Source organism: Eschrichtius robustus, chromosome 3 (assembly GCF_028021215.1).
Source record: "Eschrichtius robustus isolate mEscRob2 chromosome 3, mEscRob2.pri, whole genome shotgun sequence".
NCBI lineage: Eukaryota > Metazoa > Chordata > Mammalia > Artiodactyla > Eschrichtiidae > Eschrichtius > Eschrichtius robustus.
The window spans coordinates 129,592,887-129,614,873 of NC_090826.1; the positions used below are offsets into that span (position 1 = coordinate 129,592,887).

The 21,987-nt window shown below is 37.2% G+C and overlaps 1 protein-coding gene across 2 annotated transcripts in view; it reads left to right on the forward strand.

The window, feature by feature from the left end:
• Positions 1–21,987, forward strand: part of DNM3 (dynamin 3) — a 591,315-nt gene that overhangs the window by 297,417 nt on the left and 271,911 nt on the right. For both annotated transcript variants that reach the window (XM_068541252.1, XM_068541253.1), the window contains one exon: positions 11,972–12,085. In XM_068541252.1, the coding sequence (XP_068397353.1) occupies positions 11,972–12,085 (114 nt within the window). The remainder of the gene's footprint in view (positions 1–11,971; positions 12,086–21,987) is intronic.

The following is a 21,987-nucleotide window of genomic DNA, read 5'->3' on the forward strand; positions in this document are numbered from 1 at the left end:
TAATGCATAAACAGGCAGTTGGGAAAATTCTGGGGAACAAGGAGAGGGGAAGAAATTCCTCAGGAGTAATTTTGAGAATCAAGATAATATAATAGCTTAGTGAGCCATAGAGGCATGAAAAACGTACTCATTATGTGAACATGGGCTAATGTTCTGGAAGAGAATCGATGGAAAGGGTTTCAGGTGCTTTTATGGGGCAGAATGAATGGAAGCTGATGGAGGCACCATAGAGGTAGTGCTTGTAGATTGGGGTGGTCCAAAAAAAAGTGGGAAGGAAGCTCCTTGTGTTACCTGGTGAGGTTATTTTATGAAAAAATAACTTGGAGTTCTACTTAACCTATAAAATTTTATTTATATGGTTATGATTTAAACTTATACCAGTGTTTTTACGTAAAGGTTGATTTTTACAGACAAACCAGAAAGTTATTATCTTTTTGGCAGCTGTATCTTCAAATAAAAAGGGGATTTGATATGAATATTAAGCATCAGTTTCTTATTTTCAGTCAGTTTTTATTGCACACTGTTAATATGTTTTCAGTCAATCAAATCAGCTCCTTATTTAAAATAGTCAAGCATCTTTCATCATGATCATTTCCCACGTTATATTCCATAACTATTTCTTTTTCTGTTGTGCTGTGGAGTTATTTCACTACCCAACTATTTGTAATCTGCCTCAGTTTTCCAACATGCTGTGTTCATTACACATTAAAGGGAATCTTAAGAAATTGCCTGTTCAAAGCAAGCAATAATGTGATGGCAATTTGCATTTTTAATACCATGAAAATTGTAGGAAAATATGGAAAATACAGGAAAATTGAAGGAGGAAATAAATATAACTTTATATCTTGCCACTAATTTTCAATCACAGTTGACATTTTGGTATATATTACAGTCTTTTTTCTATCCTTATGTTAACACATATAACCAAAATAATACCATATTTAATAATACTAATACTGATCTAAGTATTAGTACTAGTACTGATCTAAGTCCTTTACGTATATTAACTCATATTTTTCACAACAACTGTTACAGGTGTTATTATCCATGTTATGTATGAGGAAATTGAGGCAAAGAGACGTACCCAGTGTCATCCAGCTAGCAAGTGTTGGAACTAGGAGGCAGTCCCAGATGGTCTGACTCCAGAGTCCTGCCCAGTGTTAGCACTCCCTTGCAAAAATGTTATCTCACATCATAGAGTAGGTGTTTGTCCTCAGCTTAATTTAACATCAGATGAGTATATCATAATCTATTAACCAGTTTCCAGTTTGGCAGATAGGTTGTTTTCAATTGCTTGCTGTTAAAAACAGTACGGTAGCCAACATCCTTGTGTGTGTTGTGAATTAAGGGCTAGGGCTCTGAAGTTGGACCACCAGAGAGACTCTATTTTATTCAGGTGCTAAGGTGCCGAATCCTCTGAGTGTGCTCTGCACAGCAGAGCAAGATGTAAGAAAGCCTGCTAGCAGTGCAATAGGAGCCTGACTGTAGTTCCTTTACCTGTCACATAGGGAAATCCTCCCTCAAAGGCTTACTATGTGGATTAAAAGAAATAATGTGCATGGAGCTCTTAGCACAACTCCTGGTACAGAGTAGTGTTAGTAAATGTTAGCTATTGTTATTTTTCTTGAATTCCTAGAAATGGAGTCAAACTGTACTCTTTGCCTATTTCAGATACTTACAAAACTCTGTGCTCTGGTTTCCTAGAAAGTTAAATCCATGAAAGGAGCATCCAAACATAAAAATGTCATTTAGCCAATTCATTTGTAGTAGTATTTTATAGAGTCTTGAGAACAAAACAAACAATATTTCATCAAATATTTGATTATTTTGTATCTTAATTTGATTATTCTGTTTTACCTTATTTGTTTGTTTTCACAGCTTCTTTATCCCAATCGTAAGTTCATTGGATATGAAAATCTATTTTTCACATTATGTCAGCCCACTGTGCATAGTTATGGTTGCTCTCATTTGTCATAAAATGGGCAGAGCACCTAGCACAGTGCCTGGTCCATCATAGGCATTCAGTACATATCGGTTGGTTGACTTATCAAGTGTCTTAGGGGAGAAAAACCTTTGAACACTTTCCTGAATTAAACTTATCTCTTAAAACTGCAGGCATGAACCCCTTTCTTCCTCAGAGTGTGTGCTGTCTGTGGGCAGGCTAGCTCCCAAGTTGAATAAGAGAGAGGATGGGGGAGGGAATGGCCCTGGACTACACTCCTCTATTTATCCTTCTAGATTTACTGGTCTGAGAAGTCACTTTCCTGTTCCACGAGTGGAACAAGTGAGGAAGCAACAGGAGGGCCTCTTCATCCCCCACCCCTTGACAGTACTCCTCAGCCTTCCTCCACTTTTTATTCCATTGAGTTTAATCATTAAGTTAGTGGTTAACTAGGGGTTCAGCTAGCCCACTTTGGGGGAAGAGATTAACAGTCTATCAGTCCTGCTCCTACCGTCCAGAAGCCTCTCCTCCAAAGCTAATCATGGCTCCTTTGGGCATCCTGCTAGGACCACTAGTGGATAGAGGGCTCTCAAATGGGTCCGAATAGTGCATCGATAAAATTCACTCCAAGGCTGGTTTGTTCCCTAGTCATGTTTCCTCCCTATTTTATTTCCTGTTTCAAATTACATGCAGCCATTTTGTTCTTCTAGCCTATCAGAGATTCTGCAATGATCACATGACATCATTAAGACAGTCTAATACATTACACCCGGTAATAAAATGTCAAGAAAATAGATGTGTCCTCAATGTGACTATGAACCCCCTCATACTATGGAATTCTCAGAAATTAACGTCCAAAGATTACATTTCCAAAGGAATTTGCAAAGTCTAAGATACTTGTGGAACACCAGATTAAAGTCCTCCCCCAATTCTTACTTTCTGGGTTTCAGTCAAAGAGGTTCTCTTGCCCAGGTGGAGTTGGGGTTCTTTTAGCAGCTATATACCCTGAGCTGGCCTCCATAAGAATGGGTTGTTCCTTCTGGGCTTTGGAAGTTGAAATAATCTCTTGTGTTCCTTACTTCATGAATAAAGCAAAGAGTGGGACACAAAAGATAATCCCAGCACCAGCTCCACAGCAACCAAATTTAATAAGACAAATAGACTCCCTGGTCTTTAGGCTACACTATGTTCCCAGACCCTTTTCCTAGATATAGCCACCGACTATAGCAAACATTCAGAGAGATGAATGAGAGAGGGTAGACAGAGCCTGGTTTTAGCCCTACCTGGCTGTCAAGCAGTTTTTTCTAGTTTGTGAACCTATAAATGTATTGGGGGAAATCTCTCCCTAAGAGGTTAATTTTGCCACTTTGCACTTACCATAAAGGGGGAAAGCCATCCATCCATACAGTCTTGGAGAAAAACACTTGAAACATTGCTATTGCAAAGTTTAGGACTTTGCAGCCATGGCAGCCCCAGTCACCAGGTCTTGTCTGAGTTACCTTCCTCTCCTGTGCAGCATATTCAAAACCTTGTAATTTTTACTTCCCTTTTGCTTTTGTGTTTCTCTTTCTGTCTCTTGTTACATCATTTCTTCATCTAGAAGCCTGGACCTCCTAAGTAGACTTTCTCCTGCTTATATAATCCAGAGAGAGTTTGAAAACATGTGCTGGGGTGGGAGGTGGGATTGACTCTTGAGTCTGTCAGTAAGCAACACAAGTTAAGTATAGCTCTCCACAGTTCCCTTCTTGCCCTGATCCAGGGTAAAGTATGGCACTAAGGGCAGCTAATCTAACCCTTCCTACTTCCCACCTAATAAAATAAACCTGGAACCTCAAGAGTGCTCTGTGGTATACATATGGACCTCAGGTGCCTTACAGTTTAAACGTAGTAAATCTAATTCTCCCTCCTGAGGCCTATCAGGCCTGTATTTAGAAAGACTTTTCTCCCTATGGTTGAATTCTTGCCCCAGGCACACCTGTTTAGGAAAATCTCTGCCGGCCAAATTCAAGGATAAGCAGCCTATTTCCTGTGGATGCCTGTGCTCGCAAAGGTAGGTCCCTCCCAACCAGCTGAGTGACCTGCCTGGCCTGTGCCCTTGCTGAGCCTATGCAGCTCTGCAGATCCACCAACGTCAGCCCTGCGGTGTGTGAACTACCTTTATAGAAGCAGCTACTCCCCTATGGTTGAAGCCTTTTGTAATCTACCAAGATCAAAATATCAAATAGTCTGTGGTTACAAACTCCACACACAGGCTGCAACAGTTAAAAGCCAACTGCAAACCTGAGAAAAACTTGTATGGTCTACCATAAATAAGGCCAAGGTCAAAATGCCCCGCTCACAAAGTTCAAGGCCCAAAGCTTTGGCCACATTAGAACTTTTCCACATGTACTGTTTTCTTCCCATAATTTTATTCCTTGTCTGTGTATTAATTTTATGATCCAGTGTGCTGGCCAGATGTTGAAGTCTGAACTTGTCCCTAACATACAGGTTTTGCCAAGCCTGAGAAGGCCTGACTTTTCATTGTGTGGAGGACCTAACTAGAACATATACTCTCTAGAATAGGCTTGCCTTTAAGAGGAGAGGCTGAGCTACTCCACTCTCCCTATTCCACTTTCAAAGTATCTGTATCTGGCAAAAGAAGCTTGGGTGATATTTACAGCAATACATGTTAAAAAATGGTTTGCCTCAAGCCTTGCAAATAAGACATGGCCTTTCAGCTCTCAAGGTCCCTTCCAGTCATATATTTATGCTCTCGTTTACTTGGACACTCAAGACAGAATTTGACATTCAAACACTAAGGCTGTAAATGGTTATTGTACTAAATGTTGATGGATTTATTTTGGGAATTTTGGATTTCAATATAAAATTAACCTATCTTTCTCTATGAAGAGACTATAATCAATCACATTTGGCTTAACATTCTTTTCAAATTTTATTATTTAGTCTTTGCCTTCTCTTTCTCCCTACTTTCCTTTGTTTCATTATATTAATTTCCCCTTAGTATTCTTTCTTCTTTGTTTTTAAAATATTCATTTATTCATTTATTTATTTGGCCGTGCTGGTTCTTAGTTGTGTCACGCAGGATCTTCGTTGCCGTGTGTGGGATGTTTGTTGTGGCATGTGGGATGTTTGTTGCGGCATGTGGGATCTAGTTCCCTGACCAGGGATCAAACCCTGGCCCCCTGCATTGGGAGCGCAGAGTCTTAGCCACTGAACCACCAGGGAAGTCCCCCCCCTTTAGTTTTGTTATCTCTTGGGTTCTGATCATTTTTCCTTAATGCTTGCCTTTTCTTATTTTGTTCCACTGTTTCTCCTTGGTTTTGTGATTTCTCTCTCCCTCAATTCTTCTGTGAAAAAGTACATTAGGAATTTTTCTTAATTCTTATTTTGAGCTGTTTGTCATTGGGGAAAAAAGTCCATTTTTGGCAAATATGCTTCTTTTTTTCCCCCAGGAGGGGTTGGGATTGGACCAGAGCTTCTTAAACTTTTTTATGACAGCTACTTGCTGACAGCTTTCAGTGCTGAACACACTTCCATGGATTCCTATGAAGGGACCTAGGCCATGTGTACTCACAGCACGGCAGCTGTAATCCTCTTTTTCTCTCCAAGTGAGAAAGCCTATTGCAATTAAAATGACTAATGTCATAGAATGTAATAATCTCTTCTAATTACTTTTTATGTCAATTCTTTGCAAATTTCATTTTAACTGTTATTAGTAGCTCATAATTTCCATATAGCTTAATTGACTATATTCGCTGGACTAAATGATATTTAACAAATATCTGTTTTGGCTATAACGTTCAATACTTCTAGAAATAGTGGTGCATCTTTGAGAGGTGAATCCAATGGTGCCAATTAGATCAGGCAATTTATTGCTTCACATCCTCTTAAATTCCCCAAACTCTATTCTTGCCTTTATCTACATAGTAGCTGACTTTTTTTTTCTTGCATTTTCTGCCTCTCTATTAGCCCCCTCCTGGCCTCATTTCTCTGCCTGGCCTAGATTAAATGGATGATCACCCAAATTACTCTCTTGCCCCAAACCTTCAACATCTTTACACCTAGGTACTTAGGTCACTTGGGTCCAGAGCCCTGGATCAGTTCCCACTTACCTTCTCTTTTTCTACGTCGAGTGTGCAGAATGTTGCTAGAGACAGTAATGCAACTATGTTGATTGTGTCCCTGCAAGTTATGGTCTTCATTCTCAGCTTCCAGCCATTATTTTTAAGACCTTATGTTTTTAGGGCAGTTTTAGGTTTACGACAAAATTGAGAGGCAGGTACAGAGATTTTTCAACTTCCCCCTGCCCCCACACATGCATAACCTCCCCTGTTATGAACATTACTCACCAGAGTGGTACATTTTTTTTTAAAACCAAAGATGAACCTATGTTGACACATCATAATCACCAAAGTCCATAGTTTACCTTAGGGTTCACTCTTGGTATTGTACGTTCTTTAGGTTGGAAAAAAGTATAATGTATCCATATAATATCAGAGTATTTTCAGTGCCCTAAAAATCCTATATGCTCTGCCTACTTATCTCTCCCTTTCCCTACCCAACCCTTGACAACTACTGATCTAAAGTCTCCATAGTTTTGCCTTTTCCAGAATGTCATATAGTTGTAATCACACAGAATGTAGGCTTTTCAGATTGGCTTCTTTCACTTAGTAATATGCATTTAAGATTCCACCATGTCTTTTTATGGCTTGATAGCTAATTTCTTTTTACTGCTGAATAATATTGCATTATCTGGATGAACCATGGTTTACTTATCCATTCATCTACTGAAGGACATCTCAGTTGCTACCAAGTTTTGGAAATTATGAATGAAGCTGTTATAAACATGCATATATGTACCTAAGTTTTCAGCTCCTTTAGGTGAATACCAAGGATCGTGATTGTGAATACCAAGGATCACATGGGAAGTGTACATTTAGTTTGTACTAAATAAGGAAGCACCAAACTGTCTTCCAAAGTGTTTGTGCCATTTTGCATTCCCACCAGCAATGTATGAAAGTTCCTGTTGTTCTACATCCTCACCAGCATTTGGTGTTGTCAGTGTTTCAGATTTTGGCCATTCTAATAGGTGTGTAGTGATATCTCATAGTTTTAGTTTTCATTTCCCTGATGACATGTGATATTGAGCATCTTTTCATATGCTTATTTGCTATCTGTGTATCTTTGGTGAGGTGTGTTAAAGTCTTTGGCCCATTTTTTTAATTGGGTTGTTTGTTTCTCACTATTGAGTTTTAAGAGTTCTTTGTATGTTTTGGATAACAGTCCTTTATCAATTATGTCTTTTGCAAGTATTTTCCCTTAATCTGTGGCTTGTCTTCTAATTCTCTTGACACTGTTTCTTACAGAGAATAAGTTTTTAATTTTAATGAAGTTCAGATTACTAATTATTTCTTTCATAGATTGTGTCTTTGGTATTGTATCTAGAGAGGCATCATCATACCCAAGGTCATCTAGATTTTCTCCTATATTATCTTCTAGGAGTTTTTAGTGTTGTGTTTTGTCAGCCTTTTTTTTTTTTTTTTTACTTATTCCAGTTATGTTGTCTCATTCAATTACTGATTGTCCCAATGCTTAATTAACACTATCCTCAAACCTTCTTTCCAACTTCTCAGCCTCACTTTCCTGCAGATAATTATCTATTCTCTTATCCAGTGAAATGGAAAGATCAACTATGACCTTTCTAAACTTTCTACCCTTTTCCATTCAGAGAACCTACATCTACCCTCATTCTTCCAACCTCCCAGGCTCACATTTCTGTTCAAAGACAGCCCCCTCCCTGTGCTCTTCATCTCATTTATTCCCATCTTCGTTGTCCTTGTATCATTTTTCTATATCACCAACCTCTTACTCTGTACTATTAGTTCTCCTCAAGCAATAAATATGCTCGATTCTTGCCTATACTAAAAAAAAAAAAAAAAAAAAAAAAAAAATCCCCAAACCAAAAAACAACAGCAGCAGCAGCAGCAGCAACAAAAGCAATGACAAAAGCACCTCTTTTGACCCTGTGTCTCTTCTGGTTTTAACTGGCTTTCATCCTCCTCTGGAAAGAGCTTTCTTTAGTCATTGTCTCCATTTTTCACTTCCCATTCACTTTTCAACCCAGTGAACTCTGACTTATCCCACCACCTCACTTCAACTTGTATAGCTAAAGACACGATGATGTCTGCATTGCACTTTATATGTCCCTTTCTGTGCCGAATCTGACACTCCCAATGGCACATTCCTTGAAATTCCCCTTGCCTTTGGCTTCCATAACCTCACTGCTCTTATTTTTCTGACATTCCTGACCACCTCTTAAAAGTCGGTATTTTCCCCAGGATTTCCACTGTGAGCCACTGCTATTTCACACAGTTTTAACTGCCACCTATGTATATATGCTGATGACTTGCAAGTCTGCATGTCCAGTCCTAACATTTCCATTTTGCTTCAGACGTCAGGTCAGGTCTATGTGTGTCTCCCACAGGTACCTCAGATTCAACATGGCCCTGGCTGAATTCATCATCAACTCCCCTACTTCCAAAACTTGGTTCTCTTTCTCTATTCCTTCTGATTTGGTAGCCCCATGAGTTTCAGAATCATTCTAGAACAGCACAATGTCCAATAAAAATATAATGTAAGTCACATGTGTAATATAAAAATTTTCTGGTAACCACATTAAAAAATAAAATGAGTCAAGTGAAATGAACATTAAGAATAGATTTTACTTAACCCAGTATATCTAAAATATTATCATTTTAACATGTGATACATTTTAAAACATTTAATGAGATATTTTACATTTCTTTTGTACCAAGTTTTCAAAATCCAGTGTGCATTTTACACTTACCACACATCAGAGTTTAAACTAGTTACTAGGGCTCAATAACCATATGTGGCTAGTGGCTACTGTACAATGCAGTTCTAGTCTTTACCTTCACTAATCTCCCTTTCATCCAGTCATAAGTCCTGTTGATCTTGTCTCCTAGGTGTTTCTCCAGTAGGTTTATTTATTTTCATGCTTTCTGCATCGTGGCTTTACTTCACACCTTGGTCATGTCTCACTTGGTTTATTGCAATAGCTTACATAACCTAGTTTGTCTCAGGGAGCATGCAAAATTCGCTGGAATGCAGGAGGATATAGTAGAACATCTACATACATATTTTTATCTAGAAAATAAGGAAACAGTTAAGATTTATTAGTATTGAGTATATATATATGTTGATGCCAGTACCCTCGCTTTGTCAATAATAAAGTTATAAATGTAACAAATAAAATACATTTCCCCCACAAAATAAAAAAATTAAAATATTTATTTCATCTTCATATAATACTTTAGAATCTCTTTGGGTATTTCTATAGATGTACACAGTTTAGTAATACATTGGTCATATCTACTTAATAAATTTACATGTGTACTTGAAATTTATTTTGGTACTGCCAAATTTTATCACTAAAATTGGCGGTCTATTGAACTGGATCGACTCTGGCGTTACCCCGCTTGCGTCTCCAGCCTCAATTTCTTCATCCCACCTCACATTTTCTGCATCAAGTGGCTCTTTCATATTTTGTTCTTGTTTGTCCTTCTTCATGGAAAACAAATAAATAGGCAAATGAACTACTTCCTGACCTAACTCTAATTCTCTGCCAGGCTCTTTCAAGCTATCATGTCTCCAAGGAAAGCCTATTAACATTACCTAAGTTGTGTCCAGTCCTCCTTCTCTTGCTAAGGATACATATCTTACTACACTGTTATGTTGAAATTATCTCCTTATGGATCTTCATTCCCTACAAAACTAAAATTCTTGAGGACAGGGGTGTGGCATCATCATGCTTTTTCATCTTGACATATGATAGGTTCTTAACAAATGTTTGTTGAACTAAATTCATGGCTCTCCTTGATGAAGCCAGCCTGTTCTATCAATGGGTGAAATAGTGATTTTCTTATTGCAATTTGTGGAGTATCTGGAAGACTTCCTCTTTGTCCAAAGATGCCTGATAAAATGAAATAGTAAATACACTTTCATTAAGTACTATAATTAATATGTTATTTGTAAGCCCTGGTAGTGTGGGTAACAATCTTATTGGGAAATAACCAGTTTCTTCTTACTAAAAAATTAAATGAGATTATTTGCTCTAAGACGAATGAAGTTTTGATTGTATGTATACATGCAATGGCTTTCAAACTTCAGTGTGAATAAGAATCACTTCGGGACATGTTGAAGTGTAGATTCCTGGGTTTCATATGTACATATTCTAATTCATTTGGACTTATAGGTATCCCAAGAATCTATACTGTTAGAAAGCATCCCAATGGTTATTTATTATAACCATTTTATTTTATTAGCTGGTAGAAACCATACTTTGAGAAGTATTGTTTCCTTCTTTCTGAAGCAGAGGGTTAAGAAGGACTTAAGTTTGAGCAATGGAGAGAACTGCCTTAATCTGGGCCTGAATGGGTTTCTACCTGGGGGTCTGTAAAAGTTAAAGAGTTAAAAAGGAAAATGGGCGACGCTGGGAGATACTGAAACAGGGAATCAAGGGTGACAGAGACTGGGATTGTGGAAAGAGGCTTGGAAGATCAATAATGACCTTGGCTTATTTCACAATTTTCCCTAGGATTGACTTTCTTCAACTAGAAAGCTGAAAAATAAAATATAAATATAAAAATATAAACATAAAATCTGATTATTATTAGGTTATTTTCATTTTCCTTTAGGAAGTGACAGTCAGTCATTCAATAAGTAATTTAAAAAAAGTATTTCAGGATGTTTAGGATAATGGACATCGTAGGTATAGGGTGATTTTTGACATTTAGAACAATATCATACAATTCCATATATATTTCATTTCTATGACAACAAAAATTATCTAGCATAGAGGAGATGGTAAACTATGCCGTATGGAAAACAGAATTTAGCTTTATAAAAGCTGTGAGAAAAAATAGATTTTCACTTAAATGCCATTTATAGGTAATTTCTATCCAAGTTGTTAATGTTTAAAAATTTAAATGCCATTTAAATATTTTTATGAAGACTCTATGTATTTCTTAGCTTGGCAAATAACAACCAGAAGTAGATGGATAAACCTAGACCATTAAAAACCTCCAAACTTTTAATTTTAGCTTATTGTTTCAGCTTTCTCCCCCATTCAGCTTATTGAGAGCTGTTAATAAGGAACTAATTGGTTGGCTTGTTTTTTCTTTTCACCATACGGTGGCCAGTCTCTGGTAGAAATCCTAATGAGATGCAAACCAGGCAAACAAATGGGCCAGTGGGCTGGAAGGGCATAAGAGACAGTGGGCATGGAGAGTCTATTGTTGTTTGTCCAATCAACTAAATATCTTTTAATTGTAGCAGCAATGCCATAAATAGGCCTGGCACAAGCCTATTAGTCTGCCTTATTTTATTCCTGTTTCAGTCTCTCTGCTTCCACCATCCATACAAGTCTGCGATTTTGATTTTTGTTCATTTGATGGGAGAGACTTCCCTCTGGTTATCTGTGCTTTTGGAAGGTATATTATTTTGGTTTTTTTTTTTTTTTTTAAATAAATTTATTTATTTATTTTTGGCTGCATTTGGTCTTCGTTGCTGCACGTGGGCTTTCTTTTTAGTTGCAGCGAGCGGGGGCTACTCTCCGTTGCGGTGCGCAGGTCTCTCATTAAGGTGGCTTCTCTTGTTGCGGAGCACGGGCTCTAGGTGCACGGGCTTCAGTAGTTGTGGCTCTCCGGCTCTAGAGCGCAGGCTCAGTAGTTGTGGTACGTGGGCTTAGCTGCTCTGTGACATGTGGGATCTTCCCGGACCAGGGCTTGAACCTCTGTCCCCTGCATTGGCAGGTGGATTCTTAACCACTGCACCACCAGGGAAGCATGAAGATATATTATTCTGAATAGTTTAATAGAAGGTGAGCTTTGAGGGAACAATGCTATTCTTATTGTAACTTGTATCTTGTTTTTAACTTCGTGCAAACCTGCGTTCCCCATGGGCTCATGTTAAAACTAAACATCTCTGCCGATCTGTGCTCTCTTGAAGGTGATTCGCAAGGGATGGCTAACCATCAGCAACATTGGCATCATGAAAGGAGGCTCTAAGGGATACTGGTTCGTCCTTACTGCTGAAAGCTTATCCTGGTACAAAGATGATGAGGTGAGCCACAGAAGTGACAGAATTTTTAAAATTAAAATGTTTCTATTTCAAATTCATTGATAGTATTGTGATATACAATTTTAAGACACCAGTGGTTTTCTTTCAGTAAGACTTAGCTTGGGATGTTTGAAGAAGCACTGTTTTTTCCTTATAGATTTTAAATTTTACGATAGTCCCCTCAAATACCTTTTATTTCTTTAATGTAGTCACGTTTGTTTCCCTGAAGAAATGGAGTTAGGGATCCGTAGTTGAAAACTTCCTTCTTTGTAATAATGGCAAGGTAGTGATATAGTGAAAGCGATTTTCATTAAATAATGTGTTGAAAATACTCAACGTAATAGAGCATCGTAAGAGCAAAGTTAATAGCATTGATGCAGAGTTAATAAAGCATTTTGGAATTGTTGCTGTGACATCTGTCTCAAATGACAGGCTTTTGAAAATGTCCAAATCACTAGTCTTCAAGTGAGTACTAGATAATTGTTTATACAAATTTTTTCTTTGAGAATTTGATATCTATGTAAAAGCATGAATTATGATAATTATGGTGTCTGGTTCATGTTAGATGTTAATAATATTGGGCCTGTGACTTATTACTCATTTAAATCTGATAGAAAAGCACACACAAAAAAATCAGTCTTACAGTGCCATTAAAGTACTATAAAGTGATACTGGTAAATTTGGGAGGGCATGGATGGAAATTAAGCAGTGTTTTGGAAATTTTAATAGTTCTGGTCTGACTTGAGAAAATTTTGGTGCTTATAATGCAGCATGCAAACATTGGATAAGAATACTCTGTGATAGCAAAACTATATACAGGTGAGATTGTGTCAGTTGTATTTGGTTATAAAATGCACGCGTTTCAGAGTTAAAAGTCCTTCCGCTCTTGGCTTGATATCTTCTGAAAGCACTGCAAGGTGCTTTTGTAAATTGTTGGAGGAAAAACTTCATGTCCATGTAGTTCTTTCTTCTTCCTAAGTGCTTTGTGCAAATAATGTGTTTAATAAATATCAGATGATCAGTTGATGGCCACTAAATTTTCTGCAGTAAAAGAAATCAGATCTTATAGAAAGGTCCAAAGAAAATTTCTACTCAAAAGCTTTATTTCAAATTTTTGTCACATATTTTAATGACTTCAGTCAAACGTGGAATTTGTTGTTGTGAGCCTGAGGATTAGCATTGGTTTCTTTCCTCTGCTGGCTGCTTAGATATCTCTCTCATTCTGTGGAAGCTCCAGTGTTTAAAGGCAACAGCCTCAGGAGCTCTGTGATGCCTTTCTAGATATAAACATCAGTCATTACATAATCTTCTTTTGTGTTCAGTTGCCCTACTAGATCTTCGCTTAGATACATTTTGTTTACAAGTACTTGTTTACAAATGTTCACAAGTAGGTGATCATTTATGTACACTTAAATACATATTGGTCTATGGGCCATTCTCAGTTATTCTAGGCAAAGCAAAAGATTTTGCTGAGGAATCATGATAGTAATAGCTAGTGTTTTATATTTATTAATTAAGTCATTTAATCCACTTTACAACCATAAGGATAGGTACTATTATTATCCCCATTTTTCAGGTGAGTAAATGAAGAAAAAACACAACCTTTTGAAAAGTCATTTCTATAGGACTCAGTTTCCCTTATGGTAGAACACTTGGTGTTGGTGAGGATAACTAACTTGCCAAGGTCTCATAGCTACTTGGTAGCAAAGCAGAAATTTGAACACACGCTGTCTGGCTCCAGAGCTTATGACTTCAACCACAAATGGAGGCAAGAATCTCCGAGGTGCTGGAGTTTTCCAAGTCAACCTCATCCCACAGAGGATTTATTAAGATGAGTTCCAGGCATCCCAGCATTGACCTCTCCCTGAGTGTTACTATCAGGGGCCCTGAAGACTCTGGGATTAGCCACTGCTGTTGGAGTGTGGCTTTAGGGTTTCTGAAACAAGCCTGTTGGAAGGCACATGATGCTCCCTGTAGGGAAGGAAGAGGCTTTGAGAGCTTGGTGAGCTCATGGTCACCAGTGAGCCCCTTCTCTCTGCTATAAATTCAGAATAAATTTTTACAAAATCTCTGCTGCCGAAGCTCCCTCATGAGCACTTGGTTACAATAGATAGAAAATACATGTGTGCAGTTATAATATTAACCAAGTGCCAGAGAACATTTTATTAAAGGTATGTGTGTGGAAGGTTGACTGTGTGTGTGTTTTGGGTGGGAAGGGTAGGTCATAATGACCCTTAAAATAGATTGGACTGATTTAGATGAAGAAAGTTTAGAAAAGGGTTGTTTTCTTAATTTAGATCATTTTAAGAAAGAGAAAACGACAGATGAGGATGCTGCTCTCTGGAGCTAACAAGTAGACTAACAATACAATATCGGATGGTAAGTGCCCTGAAGAAAATAGGTCAGTGAGCTAAAAACTGATGCGGGAGGGACCTTTAGGTTGAGTGTTTGCGAAGAAGTAACATTGGAGGGGAGACTGGAATGACGACATTCCAGGGTGGGCTGAGATGGAGGAGGAGTAGGAGAGAGAAGTAGGAAATATAGAATCAGAGGTACCTTGTCAGGCCCCACCCAATGATTTGGATTTTATTCCAAGGATAATTGAAAACCATTGGCCTGTGTCAACAGGATGTGACCTGATTGGATTTATGTTTTAGAAGGATCAGTCTGGCTGCTGGCTTGGGCATGATTTGTGGGATGGAATGTGTGTGTGGATGGAGTTGGGGTGGCAAGAATAGAGGAAGGGAGACCAACTAGGAGACTGTATCAGTGGTTCAGGCAAGAGAAGATGGTGGCTTGTACTGGCTGGAGAGGAGAGCTCAAGTTCAGGGTAAAGCAAACTGATGGGCCACATACAGCTACACTGTAGTCATTAGCTACTGTTTCTCATGAAAAACTCTGCTCAAGAAACCAGATAGGAAATTTTCCAAATAGTAATGCCCAACTCATGACCCCTGTCTTCAAAGTATGTGTCAGTGGGGCAGAGCCTTTACTCCCCGAAGCCATCCTCATTCATCCCCACCTTACCACCCTTTGGTAACCACCACTCTGGTTCACCATCCTGCTCCATTTCTATTGCCAGCACTTCCTACCACCATAGACCACCTCTGGGCCTGCTGGCAGGGCAGAAGGGAGGGGTCAGCACTGTTCCTTGCTCTTTACCAGTATTCAACTAATAGTTATTAGTGTCTGCTGGGAGCCAAGGCTGGAAGGGAGGGTATGGGGAAAGGAGGTCAGGAGAAATGTCAGGAGGGTGGGGCTTAGAGGTAGTGATCGGTCTCTGGCCTCTTGAATTTGTACCCTGAATACCCATCCTTTATTAGCAGTGTTTTAAATGATACTTAGATTTCATACATGCCTTGCTGTCATAGTTTAACTATGCTTCTGGATATGGATTAAAGATGCTTCTGTGGGCAGCCTTGAAAACCCCAAATTTAGAATTTTCCTCTGTGAAAATAAACATGAGTTCTTACCCAACTTTTGGAGTCAGTTTGTTGGTAAGTTGAGTGCTTGTACTTTGTTCCCATGGTATCTGTCACATCAGCATCTACACACTTTGGAAATCCTGTTACATGGCAATTTATCTCTCTTAGTCAAGCAAGTGTGACACCATAAATATTATTTAGTTCTAGATTTATCATTTATTTAATAATTTATATTCAAATTTTCATAGAGAATTGTTATTTGTTTCTATGTTCTTTCATCTTCCTGCTTTCTTGTGTAATTAGACTGGTATGTTTTCATTATAATCTAATTGGCTGTTGAATAAGTAGCATATTATGGCATATGAATAGATATGGTTTTATTTAACTTTTGACAGGTTTGTAATAAATATAAATGACTTATGAAATGTATTTGTGATTAAAGAACAATGGTTCAAACTGTTTTCAGGATGCGATTAATTGAACAAAAGACCCTGTAGACCATATGCTTGGTGCAATGAAAAGGGTAAGGTGCTGGAGGATGTGAATTTGCTATGACTAACTGCCAGTGTTGGAACAAGTCAGACTTCTCTGAGCCTCGGTTTTAGCTTATCAAATGGGGACTGTTGCTGACCAAATCACCTCAAAGGGAGTTTGTAGGACTCTAAGAAATCATATATTAACAAGTGCATTTATAAACTTTTAGGCATCACATTTATATATTTATTCTTGTCATCTCAAGTAATACTATGCCCTCCTACAATAATGTCATTCTTTCACTCACATGTCTTCTTATTTCCAATTTGGTCATTTCATTTTGTGAGATAGGATGTATGGAATCTGGGATTTCTCAGCAGAGAATGGTAAGATTCAGACAGTAAAATGGAACTCAGATCCTATTCCTTCAGTGGGACTTTTCCATGCTGCCTCCTCTCCAGCCTATGGGTTAGAGATGATACTATCAAACTATGTGATTTCCTATCCAAACTGGCAGAAGCAATAGCATGATAACCCTGTGTAATAATTTTAAGCTAGAGTTGGCATGATGGTAATAGTAGGTCCCCAGCATTTTTCCTGCTTTCTCCCCATCCTTAATATAACTATCCTCCCTACCCTTAAATCTTAGATGGGTTCGTGAACACGCTCAGACATCTGTGGACCTCATGTTTTGAACCATTATTCTACTTTACAATAAAGTTATTTGTAATGTTACTGACAGATGATCTTAATAGAAAGGTTTCCACCTGTGTCCCAGGCAGTGTTACTTCCATGTGTTATCTTCAGAGAATCTATATAATACAAAGTGGTTATGGAAAACATAATTAATCTATGTACTTGACTATATGTTATCCTTTAGCATTACTCAAAAATTGGGGCTTTCTGCAACACGAAAAGAAATAGACCATCTTGTACAGGGTTAGATAGTTTATAACCAATCACCAAGGGGATTTACCCAAACCTGGCTGTCCTTCCAAATCATACTCCAGTACCCCAGACTCTGAAATTCTGTACAAGAGTGGCTCTGAATGCATTTCTAGGAATTGCATAGACCTCTTCCTGGGTCCATCCTCTCCAGAGCATTCTGTCATTGTGCATACCCCAAGTCAAGGGGGAGCTGTGTATGGGGGTGGGGACAGAGCTTGGACATGCAGGATTGTGTGTCCACATATATCCCTTGGGATCTTGGATAAATGATACTCAACTCCTTTGATTTCTATCAAAATAATAATATAAAGATATTTGTAGTACTTATATTTACTAAGGATTTGAGGAAGCAATACAGCAATTCAAACAACCTCAAATAGCATATTAGATAACCCTCTGCACAGCAGTTTTTAACTAGTGGACACCCTACTTGGGTGTGTCACTGGCAGGTCTAGCCTTGTGCTGGCAGCCCAAAGAGAGTACATTAGCTTATCTCTTTCTCTTCCCCTTCACATCTCTCCCCTCAGTGCTGTCAGTCTGGATTGCCCCAAACTCAAGGTGTTTCCTCATTCTTTTATGTACATCCACTCAGCTCTTCTTAGCATCTAGTCCAGCCTTCGTTTCAGGCTCCCCTTTGTATATCCAAATTAGTCAAAATGCTCAACCAAGCCAAATGGACTTTCAGTTAACAAGATGCTCCCTAGTTCTAAAGTAATTGTGGTTGTAAAAAATATCTCTGCTATTCATTCTACCTGCTTAAGCTCATGAAGGCCAGCTTTCAATCTGAATGATGATCTTGATGAAGATCATCATGACGATGGTTAACATTTATTATTTATAATAAAGTTTATCAGGCACTGAACTAAGTCAATACTTTATTTACATTCTCCATTTTAGAAATGAAGATTGAGACTCAAAGAGACTAATTCAGCCAGCTACTAAGTATCAGTGCTGTGCTCTTAATCACCTGAACATTTCCCAACAAATATATTCTGAGCACCTGTTATGCACCAGACACTATCCTAATCACTAAGGATAAAGTGGTTAGCAAGGTACCCACCCTTATGAAGGATATTTCCTGATAAAGAAAACATAAACAGTCAGGAACACCTATGAGATTCAGATTACAAACTGTGAATAAGATAAATCCAGTGATGTGTTTGACTTAAGGAGTATCTGGGATGGGAATCACAGCATGGGGGGGACATTAAACTGAGTGGTCAGAGGTTTGTGTTAATGCCTAGGGCAAGATAGAGCCTGATGAATATAAGAAACTGAATTTAGGCCACTGTGACTGGAACAAAGAGAGAAAAGGACTCTATAAAGATTAAGGATTTTGATCCAAAGAATGATGAGAAGCCTTTGAAGTTTTTAAGCGGAAGAGTCACATAATAGGATTTGAAATTTTTATAGATCTTTGTGATTGCTTTGTAGAGAGTAGATTGGAGGAGGACAAAACTGAATTGGGGAGTTGTAGAAAGCTATTGCTGTAGTATACATAAGAGATAATCCAGCTTGGGTCGGATGGGTTGAGGGAAATTGATAGAAATGGATGAATTTAAGAGATTTTTTAAAAGTGAAAATTGACAAAACTCATCACACGTGCTAAATATTGGTTGAATGCTTTTAAGTTCCTGCTGAACTGTAAGCTTCTTGAGACCAGGAGCCACTGTCTTGTTCCATGTTCTACCACCAGTAGACATGGCGCTGAGAGGTGGTGCTAAGTAAATATTGGCCGAGTGAAGATGTGATTGAGCAAATAAATAATTAAGTGCAGCATAGTAATTCATCATGTCCTGGTATCACAAGTGGCTAAACCAAATTATTGAATTACAGGGTAAAATTACCCTTAGATGTAGATTGTCTTAAAATTTTCTTAAGTTTCATCATTGAAAGTTAATAGATTTTTTTTTTCCTCTGACTATATAACTTCCTGGATTGAAGATAATTTAAGCAGAAAATAAATTTCCCAGTGTCATTTTCATACATTATAAATATATTTTGCACAGTTCTTTTTTTTTTTTTTACATCTTTATTGGAGTATAATTGCTTTACAATGTTGTGTTAGTTTCTGCTGTATAACAAAGTGAATCAGCTATATGTATACATGTATCCCCCTATCCCCTCCCTCTTGAGCCTCCCTCCCACCCCTCTAAGTGGTCACAAAGCACAAGCTGATCTCCCTGTTGCACAGTTCTTTGGAGGGATTTAGAAAAGGGGAAGGCATTGGAATAAAATAGAAACTATCATTTCAAAAAGATTTTGGATTTAGATAGTTTTACATTAATCTTTAAAATCAGATTTGAAAAAAAAATGTGATGACTTTTATTTAAATTATTCCAAAATAAAAAATTTAAAAGAATAGAATATTCTGATTCAAGGAGAAAAGAGTCTTATTTTTCTTAGTATCAATGAGAAATGTGTAAATGGTAGTTGAAATCTCTGAAAAAAAAGGGATTGCTAGTTTATAAATAATGATAGTACATAGCCAATATTTATTCCATTTAGGTAGTCCAACATGAAGATTAAAATCATAATGGAATACTCCTAGGAAAGTAGGGTAATTCAACAGAAGCATTTCCAGTGGAAATGTACTAACCTTACAGTATTGAAGAAAATCCAAAATCTGCATTGAAATAAGGACATTCTTTGGACTCAAAAAATTACAGGCCTCATTTTTGTGGGTTGATGTGTTTGGAAAGCTTGATAAGGAGATTATATAATTCCCTTATAGGGATATTTACTTAGTATTGTTTTTATTATGTAACTGTAACAGATGACACATGTAACTTTGGTAATAGGAAGCGGAGTGACAGCTATGTCCCTGGATGACAAAAGTTGTGAGACGGAGAAGTTATAGAAATCTTCAGCTCTTTCCATTTGCACTTAGACTTTCAAGATTCTGTTTCCTGCTAGGTCCGCACGCTCCCTGTGATGAGGTCAGGATTGACCCTGTGAACACTAGTCACACTCCTTGCTGAGTTGTTTTAGTTAGCCAAAATTTAGATATTTTTTATTTTAAAAAAGTCACAATAAATATTAAAATTTAAAACATTTATGTTACTTTAAATTCTTCATGATCATAGTTGTGCATGTGCTTTTTCATATACATAAGCTATCTTATATTATGCTTTTTAATGTGGGATTATTTCATGTAAACATTTCCAAGTTCTGGAATTATCCAAAGGTTTATAATTTTGAAAAAATATATTCAACAAACCATAATGGTAAATGCTATTTCAAATTTATTAAAAATACTTATAAACCCACACGCATTCCCTCATATGTATTATTTGTTGTACTCAAAAGTTTATATTGGAAGAGAAATATTACCCTTTATATTACCGTTTCCTGGAAGAGTAAAATTTTTAAATGGACCTCATTTAATGAATTTATATATATATATATATATATATATATATATATATATATATATATATATATACACACACATATATATATGACATTCTTTCAAGCTAAGTAAAAAAAAATGTAATACCAGTATGTTAACCTCATGTTTTAAGGGAAAATTATTTGAAACGTCATCCTGGAGTGGTTCACTACAGGATAACTGCGCTGGCCTGGCCTCCTTAGCTTTCCCTTTGGAGTTTGGTGGAATGGAACAGTCTCCTTTATGTTATGACCCAGCTATCGTGTCAGCCAGAGAGCTCTCAAACACTGTCCTGGCACTGCCTTGCAGGGTCCAGTAGGATAATCCATATGTGGACTCCTGTCGGAGACGTTTGCTACAGGTTATATAAAGCATTTACAACTGGGTGATTCTATGCAAATATTGTGAGACATTTTTATATTGTCTTCCTGTTTATATTTTACATTTTGTGAACTATTGTTCAGGACTTTATTTGCTAGTCATGGGACTCTTCTTTAAGGTAAAACCTTCATTGCACAATGTGTTTTACAGTAGCATGTTTTAGCAGATGTCATATTTCCTTAGGCCAGATTGTAAATGCAAGAATTTAGCCTTAATCATATTTTTACTTATTAGTTTTACCCAATCACTGTTTTTGTTTTTGTTGTTGTTTTTAAGAAACTATGGTGTCAGGTTTGGTAAAATATCAAATAATAATAAAAATTTTGAACCTCGGGCAGTTTTATCCTTATGACTAAATCTTTCATTTTAAAAATGAAATATCTGAATAAAAATAATTTGCTTTAATCCAAAATATACACTTGAAATGTTTAGTTAGATTAAAAAAAGCAAAAATTTTGGGTAGCCTTGTGCAACATTTTTTAAAGTTTGACCAGAATCTTTCTAAGAAAGATGAAAATTAATTTTAAATACTGAAGTTAAGACATGTTAGTGAACCAAATGAAAGTTGACAAATTTTAAATTTTACCCATCTCCCCACCTTTTACCCTTGAATATTTGAAATATTCATATAAACAAGCCAACCCTGATCATTTCACTCTAGCTCACAGTGTATAAACTGAAGTTTTGACATATCTTCAAAAGATATGGCAAAATTATACACTGCATATCCATTAATAGCTTTCCTTGTTCTTTTTGAAAATAATTGAATTGCCTGAACATTTCAGGAGTTTGAAAGTTTACAGTGAATGGGAGCATGTATTCCAAGTGAATGCATTGGCCCCGTAAATTCCACCCTTAGAACTGTACTTCCTTCTTAATTTCTTAATTTAACAATGACAGTAACAAATCATGTACATCATGACATTTGGAACTATCAAAGCTTCAATTTCAGCTTTGTATATATCAAAAGAAGAGAGGCAAATATTTTAATACATTTGAAAATTATGTTGGAAATAAATACTCTTTTCACTGTGTTTTACCCAGGCCCAAATTGGCAGAGTTTGTTAACTCAAAATACATTATCCCCTGGAATATTATCTCTTCACTCTTTTTCTTTTCTTGCTCTCTGTGTCTTAAAAAGTCATGGTGATATAGAAAACTAAGCTTAGTTTTTGGAGTAGAATTGTTAGAATCACTTATTCTGTCAAACATCAGACTGAGGTTATATTGTTTTGTTACGTTCATTTTGGAGGTGCTGCTCAAAAGCTGTGTGCAATAAATGTCAA